Source organism: Camelus dromedarius, chromosome 10 (genome assembly GCF_036321535.1).
Source record: "Camelus dromedarius isolate mCamDro1 chromosome 10, mCamDro1.pat, whole genome shotgun sequence".
NCBI lineage: Eukaryota > Metazoa > Chordata > Mammalia > Artiodactyla > Camelidae > Camelus > Camelus dromedarius.
This window is the reverse complement of record NC_087445.1, coordinates 14,697,680-14,721,395: the sequence shown is the minus strand read 5'-3', so window position 1 is coordinate 14,721,395 and position 23,716 is coordinate 14,697,680. Positions and strand designations below refer to the sequence as shown.

The 23,716-nt window shown below is 42.8% G+C and overlaps 2 protein-coding genes across 5 annotated transcripts in view; one reads left to right on the top strand and one right to left on the bottom strand.

Annotated features, from left to right (window-relative positions):
• The window catches only part of TEK (TEK receptor tyrosine kinase), a 90,750-nt gene extending 79,054 nt beyond the window's left edge, over window positions 1-11,696 (top strand). For both annotated transcript variants that reach the window (XM_031449587.2, XM_010985500.3), the window contains exons 17-23: window positions 1,202-1,392; window positions 1,930-2,043; window positions 6,349-6,419; window positions 7,315-7,355; window positions 8,156-8,252; window positions 9,764-9,863; window positions 10,700-11,696. In XM_031449587.2, coding sequence (XP_031305447.1) covers window positions 1,202-1,392; window positions 1,930-2,043; window positions 6,349-6,419; window positions 7,315-7,355; window positions 8,156-8,252; window positions 9,764-9,863; window positions 10,700-10,774 — 689 coding nt within the window. In that variant the 3' untranslated portion in view covers window positions 10,775-11,696. The remainder of the gene's footprint in view (window positions 1-1,201; window positions 1,393-1,929; window positions 2,044-6,348; window positions 6,420-7,314; window positions 7,356-8,155; window positions 8,253-9,763; window positions 9,864-10,699) is intronic.
• Window positions 1-23,441, bottom strand: part of LOC116152590 (RNA exonuclease 1 homolog) — a 35,666-nt gene extending 12,225 nt beyond the window's left edge. Inside the window, exons 1-7 of one of the 3 annotated variants that reach the window (XM_064490153.1) lie at window positions 23,298-23,441; window positions 20,599-20,672; window positions 20,302-20,409; window positions 18,745-18,860; window positions 17,457-17,594; window positions 15,124-15,242; window positions 11,993-12,144 (exon numbers count right to left, since the gene is read on the bottom strand). In XM_064490153.1, the coding sequence (XP_064346223.1) occupies window positions 15,239-15,242; window positions 17,457-17,594; window positions 18,745-18,860; window positions 20,302-20,409; window positions 20,599-20,672; window positions 23,298-23,439 (582 nt within the window). In that variant the 5' untranslated portion in view covers window positions 23,440-23,441 and the 3' untranslated portion in view covers window positions 11,993-12,144; window positions 15,124-15,238. Of the gene's footprint in view, window positions 1-11,980; window positions 15,243-17,456; window positions 17,595-18,744; window positions 18,861-20,301; window positions 20,410-20,598; window positions 20,673-23,297 lie in introns of those variants that run through there. The other 2 variants (XM_064490152.1, XM_031449600.2) reach the window with 2 other exon arrangements.
• Between the last annotated feature and the right edge of the window lie 275 nt (window positions 23,442-23,716).

Genomic DNA, 23,716 nt, shown 5'->3' with positions numbered 1-23,716 from the left:
CAATGGGAAAGAGACTACTTCCTTTTCCTCAATTTATTAAACTAAAAATACTGGTACTTCAAACAATATATCATTCTGTGATCCAATAAGGGTGTAATTCTGAAAGCCAGATCATGTCTCATAGGTTAAATACTGAAGTAATGACATTTATTTTTGAGCTATTTCCTGAGAACAGTAATCAGCATGAGACAGCAAGCAGTAAATGAAAGTTTAAAAAAAAATCCAGCAACAACAGGAAAATATATATCTTTAAAAATTTTGCTCAATCATCACATTATTGGTTGGCTCTTAAAGTTCATAATTCAGTAAAGAAGGAGAAAGCACATTCATACCAGAATTGAAGTATACCTTTCCTTATAATACAACAGGATTCAGTGCTAGATTTTTTTTTAAAGAGAATTTCATTTTCTTAGAATATCTCTGAAATTTAAATTTATTCAACATTTTAAAAAAAGTATACCAAATAATTCACCTTTAAAAGACAGTAAAACCACTTTACTTTTCATTGGCTCTAAAGGTCAGTATTTTTATCAAAGCAGATTACATTTTATTGAAAAAGAAAAGAAAGCCATTTGGAATAAAAATCAGGCAATGGATCATAATTTCTTCTATGAACTAGTCGCTTTATTTTTTTCGTAAAAGGTTGAGTTTCCTGGTTTCTGTAAGAGAAATGCAATCTCTGACACTAAACGCTGCTGACCAACGACCTAACCAACCATATGGTGACTTGAGCACGGATTTTAGGGAGGAGCAGAAGGCAGGAGAGAGAGAAAGTTAGCTGCTGTGGGCCCTTCTGCTATATATGTTTCATCATTGTCTTTTGATTTTTTAAAAAAATACCAAGAAAAGCTAGATGCAGACTGGAATAAAGATGATGTGGACTAGCTTTTTGATTTCCTCTGGAAGCAGATGCTTTGATTTCATCCTACTCTTGTTATGGCGTAGGTGAATGCGCTCGGGAAGTTCTCGATGTTAGTCCACATTTGGTAGGAGTGCAGGCATGGTGCCCTTTAAGTATTGCAGGAGGATGTCAAGTGTCTTCCTCCTGTCCCCAGCATTACCAAGGCTGGTTGCACTAGATGTGTTACTTTTAGATAAGACGGAGTTTTATGAGCAATTCTTGAGGACCATAGAACGTTTCAGAAATTTCCCAGTAGTCTAGGGCAACTGAAAAGGTGGTGCCCTCTCCCTTGCCCCACAGGCTACCTGTACCTGGCCATCGAGTATGCCCCGCACGGAAACCTCCTGGACTTCCTGCGCAAGAGCCGAGTGCTGGAGACTGACCCAGCGTTCGCCATCGCCAACAGCACCGCCTCCACGCTGTCCTCCCAGCAGCTTCTCCATTTCGCAGCAGATGTGGCCCGGGGTATGGACTACTTGAGCCAAAAACAGGTTTGTTCTGAGGACCTTACCTTGGACATCTTTCCTCGGGAATTCTCTCTAGAATGAGAGTTTAGATAACTGGGTACTTTCTTTTTTTTTTTTTCAGTCAACCTCTCTTCCTTCATTCCTTCTTACAATCTCCCCAACTTTAATCTCTTTGTTAATGTTCCATCTATGTATAGTGAAGTTAATGCCCAACACTGACCATACATTTATCTAGTGGATTTCATTCTTTGTATTTGGTGAGGTGCCTTCGCCGATCTGAGCTTCAGTTGGCTCCAAATAATGCAAAACCACAAAGGCCTTTTGTGGCAACTGGAAGATTTCATGACCTGGTTTTTCTTACTGAAATGCTCCTCCAAAGACATGTGGGTCATTTGGCAGAATCCACTAACTGAACTGGATTCTGGTGACTTTTAAAACCCCTTTTCATATCCTTTCTTCTCTTTTCCCCAAAGTTCTTGCCTCTAGGCTTTGTGCTAACAAAATGAGGTGAAAAAGCAAATACAATGCTAAAAATACATAATGTGTTTTTAAAAATTTCAGTTTATTCACAGGGATCTGGCTGCCAGGAACATTTTAGTTGGTGAAAACTATGTAGCCAAAATAGCCGATTTTGGATTGTCCCGGGGTCAAGAAGTATATGTGAAAAAGACAATGGTAAGTTCAGAACAGATGCTGATAAGATCCCTTCCAGGGCACCCCTCCCTCCACCATGTTGCTTCTCTTAGATTTCCATCATTCTGTGATGCCTGAGGCATCTTACCATTTCCCTGGGTAGGTATCAGGGACCCGGCAAACATCCTTTCTAAATTTTGATTCCTAAAATGACTGGAGGGCCCATGTTTACCAATGAAGAAGGTTCTGTCATGTGGCCAAACAATTGAACGTGAAGACCTAGTGCTGCAGGGACTCGGGTCTGCATCCAGCCCAGACCCCTGGGTGTCTCACTCAGAAACCTCTCCCATGCACAGCTAACAAAGGGGCGGGGGGAGACATACTTTTCAAAAAATCAAGGATATCAGTGAATGAGGTTCCAAAATCAGAAGGATGCTCTAGAGAAAAACTCGTAACTTCTAAAGGCAGAAGATTTTGTAAAATTTCTGCCTTCGGCGAAGGTTCTCTGTTCACTCTTCAAGCCCCAACCCAGTCCACTTTTGCCTGATGCTGCCAAGTCTTCCAAGCAGTAATATTTTGTCTCTAAGTACAAGATCCTGTGAGAACCTCAGCACAGTGTTAGAAGAAGAGAGAAGCTGGACTCATTTTGCTATTGTTGTCCACCCTGGAATCATACAGTCCTGGAAATGCTACATCCCCAGACCTTCGTGCTGTGCTGACAACATGCCACCACCCTGTGCTTTCCCTGAGCAGGTGGGCAAGGCAGGGCCTCGAGGTGGCACACCCTGTAGTCTTGGCACCTGTTGCAGAGGTCCACTCCACTGGCCTTAGCTAGACGGGATAAACACTACCTGGGCTCAACTTTCCTGGGGTGCCTCCAGTTCTCCTAAGATATGAAGGGTCCTGTTACTTTTATGGGGACCAAATTGCCTCCTAGCAAGGCTCAGTTTTCTGGATTTATCCTCAAACTCAGGTTGCCTCTCCCTTCAATATATTTATTTACTGACAAGATAACACAGAAACAAAATTCAAGAATGTTTTGAAAAGGAAATGACCCACAGTTTACTCGCTTGACACTACTTAGTTATTTTTTACTTACTACCTTCCGTAAGCATACACACTGTTACATAGTTATAATCACAGTGAACTTAACCATTTTGGTACTTTCCACTCCCTTTTTTGATAGGGGTTTGAAGTGGGTCTCCTTTGGTTCTTAGAGACCACCGTGCTGCCTGGACTTGGATACTTACAATCGTAACACTCTTGGAAGCCCATAGGTGCCTCTGAGGGCTGCTTTCTAGGCCATACATTTTTTTCCCATAAGCTTTTAAGATTTTCCCTGCTCATAGAAGACTTCTCTGGGAAGGAGCTGGGCTGGTCTTAAAGAAGCAGGACCCACTGCTCAACCATCTACTCCAGCTCTCCCCACTCCTCCTGGGCTACCAGGAATCTCTTATCTCCATCACAAAATCCCTCTCCTTCCTTCACTCTGATGTTTGGGGGATGTGGTGCCCCAGATGAGGGGGAGGAGAAATTAACACAGCTTAGCCCCATGATCCACACATTTTATTTGGATGCTTTTCTTGGTTCCCCAAGGCTAAGTTTGGATTGTTTGGCATTTCTTAAAGGGCAGGGATTTCTGTATCTTGGGGAGCTTAGGAAGAATGCTTAGAGGGGCAGAGCACTGGTTGGGGCTCAAGTCTACCTCCCTGTGGAAGGTTAAAGTGTTCAGTGGCAGCATGGGTTCTGGGGAGGAAAGGAACAGGGTGAGGGCAGGGGAAGAAAAGAAGGAATGGGAGAGAAGCAAGCTCCCTGCAAGATGGGTGCAGTGTGGCAAGACACCACCAGAGGGCAGAGTGGCTACCCTCTGTGGCCTATTTAAATCAGAGATTTTCATCTCTCATGGTGCCTCAGAATCATCTGGAGAACTTTAAAAAAAAAATACAAATGCTGCTTAGATAATCTAATTCAATTATTCTTGGGAGGGGCTCCTGTAGCAGGTTTTTTTGTTTGTTTTTCAAGTCCCCCAGGCGATTCTAACTCAATGTGTTGCAAACAAATGTACTTACGCGATTTGGGGTTTTTAGCAACATCCAGTCGTGTATCCATGGCTTATTACTACAATGTTTCAACTACAATGTTGTGCTAGGTTTTGGGATAATACAATTCAGACACAGTCTTCTCCTGCAAAGAGCTCACAGACACATAATGAACAGTTGTAAGGGTCAAAAAGGGCTGAGAGTGAAGAAAGTACAGGCGCCATGGGAACGCACAGGAAGCACACTGAACATACAGGAAATGTTAAGTGGATATTGGAGATGTGAGAATGCAGTGGATGAGCTGGTAGATGCTGTATGTATAAAAAATGAGAGGCAAAAGGCAGCATGGAACCTTTGGGGATTAAGTAATTCAATACAGTTGGAGTGTGATGCAGAAAAGAGGGAGAGTAAAAATTCAAGGTTGGAGGAGGAGGTGGAGATAAGGTCTTCGAGAGCTTTGGATGCCAGCTAAGCATTTGGGGACTCAGGTAAGGATTTGGGATCTTGTGGACAATACGGCTATTAAAGAATTTTAAGGAAAGGAGCTATATGGTTGGGTTTGCCATTTAGACTGACTGTTCTGATGGTAGCGAGTGAACAGGTGATTAGGGAGGGAAACTAAGAGGCAGGAGATCGGGGAGAAGTGGTTAACATTAGGCGGGAGGTGATGGTGGCCTGAGCCAAGTTGATAGCGATAGGGACAGACACAAGTGGGTAGAGCCACTAGAGGTCAAATAAGAAAACAATGAAAAAGTGCACATAGAAATCAGGAATTAGGAGGTGTGAGGTCAGAAGCCAGTGGGATGGAAGTAAATGAGAGCAAAGCCAAAACAGAAAATGTAGAAACTCTTTCCATTCGTTAGCCATGAAGGAGAAGAGAGAATAATGGGTGGGACATGGGGGTGCGGTGGAGAGAGAGAGAAGGGGGCGGGGCATGGACGTCGAGGAGAACAGTGAAGGTGGAGGTGTGAGGAAGGATGCTTTTATGCTTGAACCTTCAAGTACAGGACAACCATTTAGGATTTATGGTCAGAAAGAGCTTCAAAATACTGCCAATTAGCAAAGAATTGGGAGAAAATTGCATGTTCGGGAATACTCCTTGGGACATGGGCCAGGGCTGGTCTCATGGAAGGTGGTCTGGGATTGTCTGCTCTGGTTTTGAGGGGGACTGAGAAAGGTCCTCTCAATACTCCTGATTTTGCCTCCACCCACTGGCTAATGTTAAGAGTCTGGACAGATCCCTGGGAGGGAGGGGTCCCTCTCTCAGTCGGGTTCATATATTCCTGGGGTGGGTTGGAGAGGAAGGGAGCCCAAATTCGAACAGAATTTGAGGAAACTAAGACTAGAACTCAGAAGTCAAACTTCACATTGTCCACTCCACGTCTAATTTTTCCCAGCCTAGACTCAATAAGCCAAGAAATGCAGACTCCCTGGAGGGAGTCAGGTACTGGCACCCAGAGGGTGGGTCAGGGGCTCTCCTCGTCTCCAAATCCAGTGTAAGTGGCATAGGGTAGAGGCATTAACTCCTCTACTCATATAGCTGCACCCTCTTCCCTCTGGCCTGAAATGCTCTTTTCTCCCCTATCCTTCAGAGGGCACTCACCCATCTTAGAGAACCCAGTTCCTATGTCCCCTGCTCCGGGAAATCTGCCACCAACTCCTCCAGCCACACTTGGTCTCCTCACACCAACTTAGCCTTTTCCACACTCCAGTTTAATTTTCAGTTTCTCTGCCTGTCTCTCCTTTCAAACCTCTGAGTGCCTCTGAGAGCCACAAAGTGAATAAATGAACTATTACCGAATGGACACCCACAATGACACACACACGTGAACACATATCATTATTTTTCTTTTTTTATTGCAGTATAGTTGATTTACCAGTTGTGTTAGTTTCTGGTGTACAACAAAGTGATTCAGTTACACATATAAATGTTCTTTTTCACATTCTTTATCATTATAGGTTATTGCAAGATATTGAATATAGTTCCCTGTGCTATACAGTAGGACCTTATTGTTTATCTATTTTATATGTAGTAATGTGTGTCTGCAAATCCCAAATTCCTAATTTATCCCTCCTCCAGCGCAGTATTATTTTTCTTTATATTAAACTGTTGTAGGGACCCCTTGAGGTGAGTGGGACTTACACTATTTGTAGATCTTTGAATTTGAAAGCACACTTGTGGGTAGGACACGCACAAATGCCATCCCTTCTGTGCGTGGACCCTCCTGTGGACTGGACGTGGGCCAGCTGCGAGCCTTGGGAGGGGGCCCTGTCCCACCTAAGAGACATCTCACTTTGTTCTCTCCAGGGAAGGCTCCCCGTGCGCTGGATGGCGATCGAGTCACTAAATTACAGCGTGTACACAACCAACAGTGACGTGTAAGTAAGCCTCTCATGGCTGAGGGATTTTTTTTTTTCTCAGAAAAATAGACATTGGACCGAGGTTTTAAAGAGAAGCAGGAATATTATATCCCTCTGCAGAGCTAAGCTAATCCACAAGCCCAGGAGAGACTGCAGGTGGTGACCCCTTCATCCCCAGGGGAGCAAGGTGGGTACTGGCCCTCCCGTGGCTCCACTTCCAGACTGACCTCAGCACACAGGACCTCAGTCACAGAAGGTGGCCCCGAACAGCTGCTGGGGGTCACAGGTGGCAGGGACAGAAGGCAGACCAGACAGTGGGGACCATCTCTGCTTGCAGCCTGGGTGACAAGTCTCAGGTTGGCAGTGGAATGAGGGGTTGGGATGGAGAGGAAAATCTGAGGCCCAGAGAGCTGAGGTGACTCTTCCAGGGGGGTTTGCTTCTACCTGACGGTGGGAGGGAGGGGTCTGGGGACTACAGTGTCGTCTCGGTGTGCCTTTATATATTGTCTCACGTCGTCTCTGCATAACTTTGAGGCAGATGTTGGTGTCCTAACTTTTGGAAGAATACACTACGAGGCCTCAAGAGTTTCAGTAACTTGTCCCAGGTCACTCGAGTATCAGAGGGCAGAGGTGGGATATGACTCAGATCTATCCAGCTTAGAATCTCATCATAGTCCCACCTCGCAATCTCTCCCTCAAGTGATGGGGGGCTCTGGGGAGCTAACGCTGTTTCCCTGTCGTAATCCTTCTGTTGGCCAAAGAGGAGATAAACACATGCTGTGTGCAGGGCCCTATTCTGGGAAGCAGACATTTAACTTTTCCTTTTCTGACAAAGGGTCCGTCACCCTGGCTTTTGGGGCAGAAAACTGACCAACATGTTTGCTGAGGACTGATTTCTTTTGTCCTTCTGCAGGTGGTCCTATGGAGTGTTACTTTGGGAGATTGTTAGCTTAGGTGAGTATCCATGGTTACCTGCCAGGTAAGACTCCAGGCAAAGGGAATGGGTCCTCCCGGGCTCCTTCACTGTGTCCTTCCACGGGCAGCATTTGTGCACAGTGCCACCAGATGCCACTGGGAAAAAGAACCTTACAGGTTTCTATGTATGAGTGTGTTTATTTCCATGGTTCTCTTTCTGAAAGCCCAGTGTCTAATGTCATACTTAATATTAATAACCTGGTGGCCATGAACTTTATTAGAAGTAGTCTCTGCTCGTGCACTGATGGCAAAGTCATCACACGTTTACTTCTACAACTTGAAAATGGTAAATTATGCTGCTATGAAAAGTCACATTTTCAAAGGTCTTTTATGTAATCGCATATGAAAGTATGCATGTCACAAACCATTTCATGTACACTATAATCTGTTTTATAAATATTACACATTTAAAAAAATTGGAAGGACTGCACAGAAGGGTAAAAAAAGTTTTTCTTTTTGCTATTTCCCGTTTAACATGTATTGCTTTTATAATAAAAATTGGGACAGTGACTGCAACAAATAAAATAGGAATTGCATAACATAAAGACTTCCAATTAGGGAAAAGAGGCGTCCCATTGGTGCAGCAAACCTGCCGTGTGTAGACAGCCTTGGGAAGAGGAAGTAAGGGGCCTCGGGTGCATCTCTGCACTGAAGGAGCGGCCGCACTGCAGTGCGGTCTGTAGCCTAAGTCCAGCTTCAACGTGCGGTGGGTGCCCATCACCCCTTGACACTCCCCATCTTTCTCCCAGTCTTAGGGTGCACTGTTTTCTGTCTTCCAGGTGGCACCCCTTACTGTGGGATGACGTGTGCGGAACTCTATGAGAAGCTGCCCCAGGGCTACAGACTGGAGAAGCCCCTGAACTGTGACGACGAGGTGTAAGTCGGGCCTCACTGAGGGCCATTTTAGCTTAACCTTCCCTGCCAGTTTCTCAGACTGACTCTAATGGAGGAGTTATCTGATACATACACATAGATGTTTACCTGCATGTACACACACACACACACACGGAGATCCTAGATAGCCAGAAACAAGGGGGTTCTTGAAACTAAGACTGTTGTGCAATGGACACAGGATGAGAGCTTTCCAGGAGAAATCCAGGAGGAATTTAAGGTAAGATTCTTGGTTGACCCTTACAGTTGAAATGAGACAGGGCAACAAATGCAGGAAAGATCTGCATAAATTCATGAAGTTATCCCTGAATAAATGTATGAAGCTTTAAGACTAACTCTGGGGATAGAGATTTCAGAGCTGGTACATTGAGGAAGATATAGAATTTTCTTTATAAAATCTTGCTCCTGGAAGGATTTTTTTCCAGGAGTAAGAATTATTCGGAGGGAAAAACTGGTTAACCTCAGTGAGATGGCCATTCCCAGAACTAGCTGATGTACATGCTGCCTACCTGGCAGGATTTAAAGAGTATGAGGCTCTAGGCTGAGCGGATGATTCATAGTCCAAACCGAGCCACTTCTAAGAGTGAAAATGAATGCTATTATATTCCTGGTACAAGATTATAGACCTAGACTATCCTGGGAAAAGCTGGATGTACTTTGAACCATCACTGGACCAAGTTCCTATAATTCCACCTTTTGAGATTCCTTCCCTCAGGAGTGATATTTTCAGCCATTATGAAACTTCTCAGTACAAACTGTTCTAGAATCTCTAACACCCCAGGCCAAGGCTTGAGGGCCTTCTGTGCACAAGAGGTTCCCCCGAGGCATTTGTTCAGCATGTGACATCTTGAGCCCCCCTCCCAGACATGATGCTGCTGTAGGTCTAGGGTGGATCCCAGGAAACCCATCTTACTAATGTAAGTAGTTCTGGCCCCAGCTGTCTCAGACCAGTGCTTCCTAGACTATGCTCAGGGAACGTGCAAGATGTCAGTAAGTGACATGAGGGGAAAGGTCCGGGGCCAGTTATGTTTGGGAAGCTTCCATGTTAAATCTGGTTTAAAAGGTTTTTTGTTTGTTTTTAATGGAATGACTTCTGAAGATTTTTATTGTACCAGTCCCTAAGCGGGAGATGCATTAGGTACAATTTGCAAACTTGAGTATGGAACCATTCTTTTTAAATGAAACACTTAAATTTTGAGAGGTGGGGTAGTCTGAGGGCTATGCTGTCCTAGACCCAAAACTCACTTCCTTTCAGATGATCAGAAGAGCCGAGACCACGATCCTGTGGGAATGGTACCCACCATAGGTGCTGGAGCTACTGGGAGAAGGGGACTTGGATGGGGAGGTGGAGGCCTCACAGAAACTTCCTCGGTGCAGTGGTCTTGTCTTCTGCTGGCTGAGTGTTATGACTGTGCGCTGGGTGACTCTCTCCACCCAGCTGTGCCCAGGAGTGAAGCACAGTCATAACTTAACCCTTTCACTCTTTGTTTACAAAGGTATGACCTCATGAGACAGTGCTGGCGGGAGAAGCCTTATGAAAGGCCTTCATTTGCCCAGATATTGGTGTCCTTAAACAGGATGTTAGAAGAACGGAAGGTGAGTACAGAGTTCAAAGCAAAGGTTCTTTCTTTGGAATTCCTCATGTGCCCATTGTGGTTAATATGATAATTGATAAAAGTCAACACATTCTTCTGGGCACCACCCTAGGTTTTATAAGGACATAAAAGATGTGGCCCCCGACTTTAAGGAATCTACAATTTGGTAGTAGGTAAGATTTCTGTATAAGATACAGTCACACATTAGAAAAACATACAGAACTGCTTATTTGAGCTAGAAGGAATCTTAAATCTTGGCAGTCATACACCCTGACCTCTCAGTTTTATAGATGAAGAAACAGACTCAGGGGTGAAGGTGACTTGCCCTGGGACAAACAGCAGGTAAACAGCAGAGCATGGTCTCCAGGTTACTATGGGGAGGGTCAGAAATTCTGCAAAAATTTCTAGTTGGCTATAGAGATCTGAGGTTCAAAAGATAAATCTAGGTTAGGGAAATAGATTTTGGAAGTCATCACACCTGAGCAATGTGGGTGAGATCACACAAGAGGCGGCAGCAGGTGTGAAGCTGAGAAACAGTCAGGGGCGGGGCTTCGAGGACGTGGCGTATGTCAGGAGGGAACAGTGAGAGAATGAGAAAGAGAAGCCAGGAGACAGGAAAGTGAGAGGAAGCAATCTTACTTGTAGAAGTCCAGGAATGCTTTTCAGGAAGAAAGCTGTCAAATACAATGCAGGGATTGAGGACAGAAATATATCCCCCAAGTATCTGTAGTTGAGTTGAAACACGCCAAGGAAATGGGAGTAGGACTGTAACTACCCCCAGCGGAGGCAGGACCAAGGCAAGGCAGCCTGTTTCTCTGAACCACTCTTGTCTTCTAGACCTACGTGAATACCACGCTTTATGAGAAGTTTACCTACGCAGGAATCGACTGTTCTGCTGAAGAAGCAGCCTAGGACAGACCATCTGTACATTCTGTTTCTCCTTCACCAGCATGAGACCCTTGATGTCTTGATACCAAGTAAGCAAGCCTCCGTCAAGAGGTAGCAGAGAATATGGATGTGTGTATATATTGCCATCTGTCTGGGACTTTCAGCTTAAGAGCCCTATGTGTCAATCTTTAGTACACTCTGACTCTGGTAGGACTGTATATATAGGACTGTTTTGAGTAAGAATGTGCCAGAATCAGAATCCCTGTTTGTGGTTTCATATACAATAATATATTTTTCTAAAAATGTAGACTTTCCAGGTGTGAGTACAGATAGTGTAGTGCGTAACTCCTTATTGTCCTAGACAGTTCTGATATTTACCTGTGTACTGAATGCTGTAAGATGTTGTGCTGTGTAGAAGAAAATAGTGTTAATAAACCTGACCCTGACAGCAGGTGAGAAAAGCATGGGAAATGTGTGAGTTCTAACAGGACATGGATTTAAGCCACTTAAATGTCCACCAAAGTGAATTTCTTTTCTATCTCTAAATTTTCTCCCTCACTTTCCTGCGGTAATTTGACAACTTTATCTTGTTTCCAGAGCTCACAAGTCAGTCTAGAATGCGAACACTGAAAAACAGACTTAAATCTCACTTCCTAGAAGCCTAAGAACTTTTACAGAAGTATAAATATGTTTGATAAATTCATAGGATTTAGGTTTAGTTTCTCTGATAACATGGATTTGTTTATTGAGAAATTAAAATAGGAAGCTTGGAGTTGTATTTGGGAGACATGTGGTATTTCGCATATCAAATTAACATCTCTACCTGTATTGCACATTGTAAAAAGTCTTAGTTTTGACCCGTTGTGAGTTTACCATTTATATTGATTGTAGGCACATGGTGCACTGAGATCATATATAGTAAGTCAATAAATGTCTTGCCTACCCACTTTCTGTCTGGGAATGCGTCTCATAGGTATTGCCAAGTTTTTTAAAATTAAAGAAAAACACTTTAAATTATCATCCTCTAACTTGTCAGTAATATGTAGTGAGAGTAGTCGATAGATATATTCCACCAGACGTAGCTCAAGCTCACAAGATTAGAAGTGTCTTTCGGAAGTGTTCTACTGTCTAATCTGTTTTCTTGCACCCTGGGTAATGTTCCAATGTGAACTGAGGGCTTAGAACTGGAATCCCTTTAAATTGTGTTGCAATGTTAATGTTTCAACATACCACAGCCAGTGCCATGCTTCCGCCATCTGCTCGACTTTATGCATCAGAAACGGACCAGGAAACTGTCTTTGTCCCAGATGCTCTTTGTTCACAACATACTCATTGGAGACACAGCAAAACCAGGACTGCTGCCACCATTTCCTTAATCATCAACTAAGTAGACACTAGAATGAAGAGACACCGAAAATAGGTCCATATATGTATGTAACAGTTCCTTTTTGCTTTTTACCCAAATGTTGTGGAAATACTCCTGACAATTCTTGGTTTGCATGTACATGGAACCAAACAAGAACAGGATGATCTGAAAATGCAAATGTCTTCAAATTCTGCATGTGGCTTTGGAATGCACAATAACGGCTGCTTTTTATATAACAGCTTGACTTTCTTGACTCTAAGATAAATTTACATCATTACGAATTTACTTCACGTCAAGGATAAGACAGATGACTAAGGAAGTACTTGAAGCAAGAACAAGGTATTCAGTGATACTTAAGATTTACTTGTAAATTTAAAATGCCAAGGCAGCCAAGCCGAGGTGAGCTGACTGAGGGCACATCCTCACCATCCACTGTCAGACGGCCACAGATTCACTCCTGGCACAGGGGCCATACGATTGGTTAATCTTAGTATTCAAGAATCATACTTATTCAAAGGTAAGCAGTCAAACTGAATCAAGTCATGTCATCTCCACAGGCCAGTTTTCACATTATCAAAAAGCAATTAAGAAAGAAAGAACTGCTTACAAGAATGACAACCCCAGCACTGGGTATGGAGATACGAATTTAGTGTTAAGATCTCTAGGACACTTCCTTAAAAAAAAAAAAAAATTGGTGAGTTGTTGATGTGAATCAGCATCAAGTAACAGCACAGCAGCCAGAATAAAGACACGTTATGCAACAGCCAAATAACCACAACTTTTATGTTAACAGAGCACACTGGAAAGTGTACAGTCACTTCCACATATTTTGTGAGGAAAACCTCTACTTCTATGTCTAACGGAAACTGTTACAATCTTGTTAGGTAATGTTTTTAACTCCAAGCAGTATAATGGTTCTAGGTATTCAGAGAAAAAGAAATTGAAGTAACCTGAGAAACAACCTTTGTGAAAGTCATGGACCCATGACTTCAACTTTAAAGCACCTTCCACAGTCATCGGCCCACTGCCCACAAAGATGAGTCAAATTCCAAACAGCCTAATGCCTTCCCGCCTCTACCTACCAGTCACAACTTTGAAAATCACTGGGGAAACTGAACCTTTAAAATGTAATAAATAAACCTCAACAGTGCTTTTCCTTCTCCTCTTCTCTTTGAAAGTGTCAAGAAACCTTATGTTATTGTAGAGCAAACTCTACTGCCAGCAGTGGAGGCCGAGAACTCACTGAAGCCATGCAGCAGCTTAAGATATTCTCGATAACTACCCTCCCTACACAGAAACGATATTCTCAAGCAAGTGGTTACTTCTTTCCTTTCAGGTCATCTTTCACCTTCCAGAGGACCAGTTCCATGCAGGTGGCTGCATTTTCACTTGAACTGTGACCTCCAAACAGTATAGAATATAAACTAACATGTTAGACACAGACAAGTCTATCTGCGATGTTACCCACGGGTGGTCTCAAAATGAAGTCTTGAGTTTTAACAAAATCAGCACCGGCCACTTAAGATATTATTTCACACCTAGAACAACCCCTCTGGGTTGCTTTAGAAAGGTTTCACATAAATCTAGAGGCACAAACATCTCCCTTTCCCTATGTAGCCGGTCCTCAGTCACATGGTCACTACGTTGCTATGATTGGGCAGAACATCAGTACCTTCTCCAGGTGCCTCTTTTCCAGGGAGATACCACACAATGTGACAGATCTGACAAGAAGCCAGAAATAAAGGATGCTAGAGAACGCAGTACACCTCGCTAGACAAAGGGAGCCTTAGATACAAGATTACATGCTTTTAAAAAGTAGATGGCATTTACCCAAGATATCAAGCCTACTGTTCTGGTGAAAATAATAAATGATGCCCAAGATTAAGAAAAGTCATACAGTCCGCACTTCTAAAATGGTATGTAACATTCTGTGTTTCTCTCTTTGTGTTATTCTGAGAGAACTGGGGTATTCTATCACTTTTAGAAGATTTTGTTTCACACTGGGTATTTTTTGTTGTTCGGTGAAATATTTTTACGTCCCTGGTTCAAGATTGGTTTCAAGAGAACACGTTACAAATTTTACAATAGAATTTTGTGGGAATTTAAGATATGAATATTTTGACCACAGCAGATAAAGTCAATTAAAGATCCTTTGCAAGATGATGTTGGTTAGTGTGTAACAGAGACTGAAACGAGAGAGACCTAAGGTAAAATATGTATTTTGCACAGTAAATGACGTGATCAGAGAAGCATCTGTAGAAACAGTAGAATCATAACATAATTTTAACATGCTCAAAATTAACTTTCTTTTCTATCTTGTGCAAAAGAGGGGCCGGTATGGGTAAGCATGAATGTAAAGAGTAAGTAACCTCCAGTCCAAGCCAGACACGTATCTCGTGCATCCGGCAACGTCACTAACAGGGTAGTTGGTGGCTGGACTTGTTGTACTGGAGTAACTTGTTTAATGTTGGGTATTTTTCATCAAAAAAACCAAAAAGAGGAAAAGTCCTGGGAGGAAGATACATTAATCTGGTACAGAGCAAGCACATGCATAATGAATCTATTCATTTGAACTGTACATTTTCTAATGCAACCTACACTATTTACCCTGGGTAAGATGACTTGGACTCATTTGATTTTACAATCTCATTAGGTTTCATGAAAATCACATATGCGAAGAGGCACACAGCAAAATTTCTAGTGAAATTAGATCTCCACACCGACCGAAGTTTGATGCATGAATTTAAAGGCCAGGCAACTTGCTGAACAATGATGTCACCATTCTCAGCTTCACTGCTGTTTTGATGCCTGTGGAACATCTCAGACTATACCAGGCAGTGGACAGGAAATGGTTTTTACTTAGTCAGATGCTTTAGGATTCGCTACCTTGGGAGAGAACCCCCAGGGAAGCATTTCAAACAGTGGACCTTCACCATGAGCCTCCCGATTTATGCACTCAAGTCAGACTTAGGATCCTGCTGTCTGTCAGGAACGAGCAGGCACTTACTGTCCTCCTGAATGACTGGGCAGGGAGTCAGCCACCAGGCTCCTCAGGGATCTTTTGTGAGGCAAGCCTAGCCGATGAGGAAACGTAACTGTCGTGTCTGCAACTGATGTATGAATTAACTGTCAAATGAAAGAGAAAAATGCTTTAGAAGCTCTTGGCACAGAATAAGGATACCGACGGCCGCGACAGTAACTGGAGCAGCAGTAACTCTGCTGCACAAGCAAGTAACACGAGCAGTCACGACAGGCCAGTCACTGAGCACTTCACCTGGATTCTCTCACCACAACTCGCAGGGCAACCTAATGAGGTAGGTATTTTATTGGCCATTTTTATAGCCAAAGAAGCTGAGGTTTTGAGACGTTAAGAAAGTTGGCTAAGCTGAGTTAGTACAGTAGAAAGAAATCAAATTTAAGCAGGCTGACTTCCAGGTCCACTTTCCTACCCAAAGAGCACCACCAGGGGGCAGCGTGAGTTCAGAGAGGTTCCAAAAATTACGGGGGTGAGGGGTGCAGTGGGCAGTGAAGGGTGAGCCAGGTTCCTCCCACCCTGTGACTCAGTGAAGGGGGACACACCTCAGTCCAGCGCAAGTCCCATTTCAGTGGTTTGTCTGTCTCTGGGGAGGGAGCGTGGACGAGGATTAGTCCCATCTAGATCCAAATGCCCTGTGCTTACACATGGAAGAAGGTGAGTCCATTTCCACTGAGGTTTAGCAAAGCAAGAAACACAACAGGGTGGATATGGGGGCGAGGCCTCCCATAACCGAGAGCCTGGGCTGTCAGGTCCCAGTTTGGATTCCTTGTTAGAAGAGCTGTATTTTGAAAAAGCACCGCAGAAGATTCGCCTCAGGACAAGAGTCATTTAAAGACTGAGGAGAAGAGAGGGATTGGAAATTTAATGTCCAGCACCGACTACGCCATGTCCATTAACACTTTACATTCTCACTTAATGAGTCAGCCAGCTCCTAGGCACTGGCTTCTGAGTGTTAAGCAAATAAAATAGTGATGATAGAAATAGAAAAATAGAAAAATCTATGAAAATCTGGACAGACTGATCACAAGGAATAAAGGAATGCGACGATTTGAAGTTTTCTGCTCAGGGAACCAGGTGAAATAGAATGGATCCTATAGGAAAGTCATGGAGGGAGACTGAGTTTGAGGGGTGATGTCTCAGAGGCTGAGGACCTTGTGAAGACCTTTCTTCCAGAAAACTTAGTTCCCCGACTCTCTTCTCCCACACCTGCATGGGGTCTGGGTGGAAGCACATTCTAGTTTTATCTGTCACACACAGAGACAACAGTGCTGTTTGAAACAAATATCTACACTATGAATACCAGCTTAACACAGAAAGAGGCGGACATTCACTTATAAAAATTAAATGGCCTTACTTGTATCCTTGCACTAAAGAGGAACTAGCCCTTCCCTGCAGGAAGGTAAGTCCTATCCTGGAGGCAGCTCAAACATTTAGTAAGGTCCCCAGAGTTCTAGAGCTGTGCCATGCAATGTGGTAGCCACCAACCACAGAGGGCTATTTAAATTTAAGTTAACAAAATTAAAAAATCATTTTCTCAGTCACATTAGACACACTTTAAATGCCCAACAGCCACATATGGCTAGTGTCTACCATACTGGATAGTGAAAATATAGAATGGAGTGTTCTGTTGCAAAGCACTGTTCTAGAACAGGGGTGGCCACCAAACTCTTCAAATGCCAAATTGTAACATTTTAGGCTTGCAGGCCAAACTGTCTGTTATAACCCAACAATGCCATTGTAGTGGGAAAGCAGTTATAGAAAATACATACATCAGTGGGTATGGTGGCTCTGATCCAATGAAAATATTTGCAAAAACAGGTGGCTGACATGGGCCAGTGTGTGCTGACTCCTGTTCTAGAACATGGAGCCAAGAACAGATCACTTTAACCTGGTGCCTATAAAGCGGGAGATGTTCAAGTCTCATGCCAAGACAAATAAACATGCCATTTGGTCTGAGCCATTTGACTTAATGTGAGGAAGTATCTCCAAGTACATGACTAAAATAGCCTAGTAGATAAACTTAGTCTTTCCCATCTGAATATTAAAGACAACGATCAAAAACAATGTCAAAATAAAGATTTTGGTTTTATCACAACTGATGATGGACTTTCTGATGTTGACTAGCCAAATTTTAGCTATCTCACACAGCTTCTGGTTTACAACAGGCAAAGTCATCAGCACAGACAGTGATTCTTGTCTCCTTTCTCTTGTCTCAAAGGGCCAATCAAGCATCAGTGACACACAGTGATAATGAGCACCGTATTAACATACAGAATTCTGTAATAGTATAAGCCTCTCTTTACCTTAAGAATGTAGAGACTATGCTCGAAGCTGTGTCCGATTCAGTGCCAGCGCTGAACAGGTTCAATAAGAAGGCCTGCATGTCGAGGACTGAGGTTTCAGTGTTCTGTAAGTCATCTTCAACAACCACGCCAGAAAACCTACCCCAATAAGACATAATGCACATAAGAATGCAGCTCAGTAGATTTTATCAGCTGTAGCTGGAACACATTACTGACTCAATGTGACAAACATTTGCTGAACAGAACACAGATCTTAATGTATGACTGTCAACTACCCCTTTACTAGGTTATAATGATATAACCTAGTAAAATTTATAATTTGGATCAATAAGGTAAGGCTGGGGGTGTGGAGACATTATGACAAGTTCACGAAGTTCCTTCTCGAACTATCATCTCTGCATAATCCGAGTTTTATCAATTACAATTTAGTTAAGTAGTTAAAAACATTTAGTAACATTTTCTGGTAACAGCAACTTTTAATGAGTTTTTATGTATACGACCCATTTTTATGAACTATGAGGGAACTTAGGTTAAAAATGCTTGTTAGCAGAATTCACTATAATTATTCTCAAAATTTATCATTACAAGTTTTAATTCATTTGACCACCTTGATTTATTGTTTTCCAAAATTATGGACATACACATATATATTGTATATAATATATAAATATTATAATACTAGAAACTATATACTATAATATATACAATACATATATGTGTGTATCAACTTATTTGTTTATATAAGTATATGTAAGTCATTTAAGTACCTTTGGATATTAAAGAAAACTGAAAACATTTTCATTCTAGAATTAGATAAGTGCCTTCTATTTTATATTTAAATAAATATATAAATATATTATGTTATATGGCCTATATGCCTTTAGGAAACCCAATTTAATTGATTGATGATATTATTGAGTGTTTCAGATGAGCTTTTTAAAAATTAAAGGCACATCTATACCATCAAAAGTTATCACTGAATTTGGATCAGAAGCATGTCATACTTTTTAATAAGATAGAATTTGCACTGAACCAGTTTTCTGCACGCCGTATCATAGCTATGTATACCCAGCGACATGTCCACTGGATTACAGAAATTTTTATCTAGCCAGTGTCTGCATAATTTTAGTGAGGTACTCGACAGAATATGAATATTTTTGAATAAATGAATTACAGAAACTAGTGTAACTCATGCTCTTGACTCCAATAAAAGTACCTAGGCTAAAACTCAAACTACAAGTTGAATGTTCTGCAGTCTCAAAAGCAGATCCCTTTGTATAACGCATACCTAGTGTTATAGTTAATGACTTCCTCATCTGGTTTCACAAAGGTGTCATAGACCACCTGGAGGCTGGGGTCAACCACTGTCACTCGAGTAAGTTCCAAACCTTTGGCTGTATAGCACTATAAAGACAGGTATCAAATTTATATATCATAGCAAACATTTGCTTTTAACATCTTGGACATCTTAAAGGAGTATTTCTATCTAGAATATATAATTTAATCCTATCATTCAGTTTTGCTAACAGAAGCCAGTCAGTGGAACTGACAGTCATGTAAAAGATGTTCCAAGCTTCAATTTCTCCTTAATGTTACTACTATTTCTGCTAATAAAATAATTTCATTTTCTTGGTGTTGGCTTTACAATTGTTTCCATTAGAGACCTGTGCTATCCAACAGAACCTTCTGTCAGGATGAAATGTTCTATTTCTATCCTGTCTAATATGGTACCACTAGCCACATGTGGCTATTGAGTATTTGAAATATGGCTAGTATGAATGAGGAACTGAATTTTAAACTTAATTTTATTTTTACTGAGGTATCACTGATTTAGAGCATGTAAGCTTCATGTGTACAACATTGTATTTTGACTTCTACATACACTATAGCATGCTTCATCACCAAAAATTTAGTTTCCATCCATCACCGTACAGTTGACCTCTGTTACCCATTTTGCCCTCCAGTAACCACCACTCTGTTCTCTATCACCGTGTTTGTTTGCTAGTAGATACCATATGCTGTTATAAACCTTGCTGAATGAAAAAAACGCATACTATAGTTACATAAACATGGCTCCATAGACGACAAAACGGCAATGATACCTGATTTCTAAGCCAGAGGCAGCTTTCACTGTTTGCAAGTAAAGATCTAAACTTGAAGACTGAGCACTTCCCTTCTATATTTATAATAATTAAACTCCACAAATCTGGTTTCCAAATACACCAGAGAATATTTAATGTTTTGTCAAAGATGACTGTTCACATGATGTGTGACATATACAGAGCACTTTTCCACATATTAGTGTATCTGATTCTTATCACGACTGTGGAGTTATTATCAACCCTGTAATTTACAGCTTAGAGCATCCAGGAGACTTGCCTGGTAAGCACTGGAGCTTCCCAGGTCTCATGACTCCCAAGTTCTGTTTTTCCCCTACAATCAATTAGTATTGATTCTCACATGAAAGATAACCCCCTACGAATACTTCACTGTCTCTATAAACAATAGCTTTTAAAAACTTATTAAAGCTTTTATGCTGATTTGGGGGATAACAGTAGTATTCATAACATTTTCCACCCATATAACGTCAGCAATTTGATGAGCAGGATAACCACTGGTTATATATAAAGAAAAATTAATAGGTAATAAAAAGAGGACCAGTGGACCAATTCCTGGCTCCATCACTAAACGTAAGAACTCCATCAGTCACTTAACTCTTTTCACCTTCAGGTGCTTCATCTGAAAATGTGTGAACGACACTGCAGAGCTATGCGTGATTGAGAGAGAAAGTCTGGGGATGTTCCCTACACATGTATAAATAAGGTAAAATATACAGCCAACGTACCACCTCGCAATTCACAGCAAATACGCTGTGATTCCCATCAGAGGGTGGAAACTTAACAAAAGTCTTCACAAAGCCCTCTAGGTTTTCTCTTTGGTCACGAACATGAAGCTGAAACAAATATCGTCAAATAAGTTACTGTATGTTTTTGCAAGAGCAATTAAGCTCATAAAAATTTCATCAACTGAAAATTAAGTGTATTAATTATATCAAGTGCTTATTGATCCCCAAGCCAAGTTCTGTGCTGGACGCAACAACTCTGGCTCTGAAACAAGCAGCATTCTGGGTGACCAGCCTTACCTTGGCGACCTGACACCCGGGTAACCCAAGGACACCTTCGCAACAGCTGTACCGTGCTTCTAAGCCACCACGGACTGCAAACCACACAGAAAATTAAAAATCACAAGCAAGCTTGACAAGACAGAGTAACTGACTCCCAGAGCATCATACCCTCAAAGACCTTTAAGGCTGTACCATGCAAGTGATCTGATGTAAAGTCAAAAACAGCATAGCTGCTGTTCTAGATATTTCATAACAAACAGGAAAAACCCGACTCCCAGAAGCAGAGTTCTCAGAGCTTACACTCCGAAGGTGACTTTTAATTGCCAATGTCCTTAATGCCTTTCTCCCTTACCTCCCTGATCATTTGTCCTGGTCCCTCAGCTCCCCTCCTGGTGTCACTTCTTCATCCTGCTTTAACTCTACCTCAACCATTGTCTCAAAAGCTTCTCCTGCTCCCAGACCTGGTCTCTGTGCTGGAGCCTCTGGATGACTGGCTCCAACCACCACCTTCTCCCTTCCTGGATCTGAGTTGTTGATCTGACACAAGACACATCACAGAGTTCCGTCTACCGAGACCACAGCATAGATGTGGTCTCCAACCTTGGCTGGACCTCCAAAATCCCGACACCCTCCTCTTCCACTTCCTTGGCCAGACGCTTTGCACATCTTCATGGCAGTCATCCCATGCCTTCTCCCCCCACCCCCATCTTTTTTTTCAATCTCACTTGCACCTGCCATCTCATCTGCACCTCATCCGTCCCAAGCCCTTCTTCCCTCTGGCCCCAGGTGACCTTCTCCCAACCGTTCCCTATAAATCCCTCTGCCTATAGGGGTTTCTGCACCAGTTTTTCTAGAAAATGTGGTCAGATTAATCTTCCTCAAGCACATTTTCATTATATCACTTTCCTCAAATGCTTCACTTGTGGTTACTAACCAAGTACAAATTTCTCAGGCTGGCGCTGAAGGGTCCCACTTAACCAACCTTCTAGTAACTCATCCTCCCTCAACATCTCGTATCTTACCTTCTCCTGTGATGAAAAAGGGTGGCAGAGAACCAGTATTATCAGAGCATCTGCTATAAGCCAGGAATTGGACACATCAGCTCACTAAATTGCCACACAAAGCTCATTCTATGAATGTGGAAACAAAAGCTCAGACAGCTTAAGAAACTTGTTCAAGGTCTCAGAGAAAGGAACTGGTGAGACAGCCCAGAATCTCAGGTCTGCTGGCTCCAAAGTCACGTTCTGTTCGTCATGCTGTGTGGTCTACCTACTCCACACCGGGGTCAGTCTGCTACTCTCATTCTTCTTCAGTGTCTTTCTCTTTTTCTTCTCTTTTCAAATTCACACCCCTCCCTCCCTCTACAACGAAGCCCTCCATGCTTTAAACACTCAGGTAAAACCTGTCTGATTTGCTTTACTGCATTATTTGTTCATGAATTTATCCTGTAATTTCATTGTATCCACTGTTCCTCTCAGTTCCTCTGCCCTGCTTTATTATCTTCATAGCATTTATTACAGTATCGTTCTATTGATGTCTGTATCTACATACCTAATTCATGTGCTCCCCGACCTAATCCAACAGACATTGACAGCATTTATGTGTTAGGTACCCTGCTAAGGGCTGGGCAGACAGCAGGGAGCAAAAAAGATGGACAGTCCCTCCAAAAGCTCACCGTCTTTTGGAGATGACAGATAAATGACTACATCATTACAAAGGCAGTGATGGGGCACTGCGGTGGAAGAGGGAGGACATATTTTACAGAGTGTAGTTGGGAAAGAACCCTGCAGGGGTCACATTTAAGCACAGACCTCAAGGATGAGAAAGAACAGCCATGTGAAAAGGAGAGGGGACAGGAGGGAAGAAGACTCCAGAAAGGTGGCCAGTGTGGTATGAAGGTAACTACAGTAAGGGGTACAAGATAGGGGGGCAGAGCCCAGATTTGGCAGGATTGACAAAGCAGGGGAGTGATGTAAACAAAACTGATTTAAAAATTATTCTTAGGTGAGAAACAGACAGGGGAGGGGCACAGGCAGAGAGAGGAAAGGAGGCAGCGGGGAGCGAGCCACGGAGGGCGCTGCAGTAGGTCAGGGCAGAGACGAGGGTGGTGCGGCCCCGGTGGGGGCAAGACAGGTGGGGAAGACCAGGTTCTGGAGACATTCTTGAAGTAGAACAAATGGGACAAGTACCTGCTGAGCTGAAAGGGGCACCAAAGGGAGATGACGATGATGATGACGCCGCCCAGGTTTTCTGGTTTGAGTAGCAAAAAAAACAAAAAACACCATGTGCGTGACCGCAGGGAATGTACTGTGCTGGAGAAACCCCGGGGGCTGGCGGGGCAAGGACTCGAGCATTTCTCTTCACTCACACGAGGCGGGGGGTGGTGGGGATGGGGCAAGGAACGGAAGCTGTCAGCAAACAAATTATTGTAATACTGGCCTGCGGAAAGCAGCTGTGATCAGGAGGTACCTGACTGACTTGCGGTCACAAAAAGGCAGAAGGGTTGTCACAACCAGACAGGTCTGGGGCCAGCGAGCTCCAAAGTTAACAAGTGATGGTCCCAGCCAAGTAGGTATTTGTAACTCACCGCTGAATCGACAGTTTCTCTTTACTGAACTGTATTTAACAAATACACTGAACTGAGTAATTTATTCCACTTTTCTCTCAATTTGGCACTGGCTGGTCACATAAATGAAACCGAACCACCAAATACTTGCCTTTATGACTGAACGCTTGGCCAGAGTGGTAGTGATGCTCTTCCACCCCGCTGTGCTTGCCCGCAGGAGTCACGCCATAGATTTTCCTACATCGACAGTAGATCTTCTTAGAAGCTAAAACAAAACAAGAAGAATTATTCATGAACAGATGGGAGGTGGCGGGACAAGGACCAGAATGCAGGGACTTGCCTTTGCTGTCTCAATCCTGTCGTGAGCACATACCCAGTGTGATCACAAAGGAACAGCATTTTTCAAAGGAGTCCTTGCAGGTGAGTTGCTTCTGGCATCAGGGCTGCATTCTCCTGCCTGCCTCCAGAGTCAGCCCAGGGCCAGGCAACTGTGGTTTAAGCACCACAATCTGACTGTCGCTAACTTGATTAGTCAATGACTCCAGTACATGCCATCTCCTGAATTAGGAC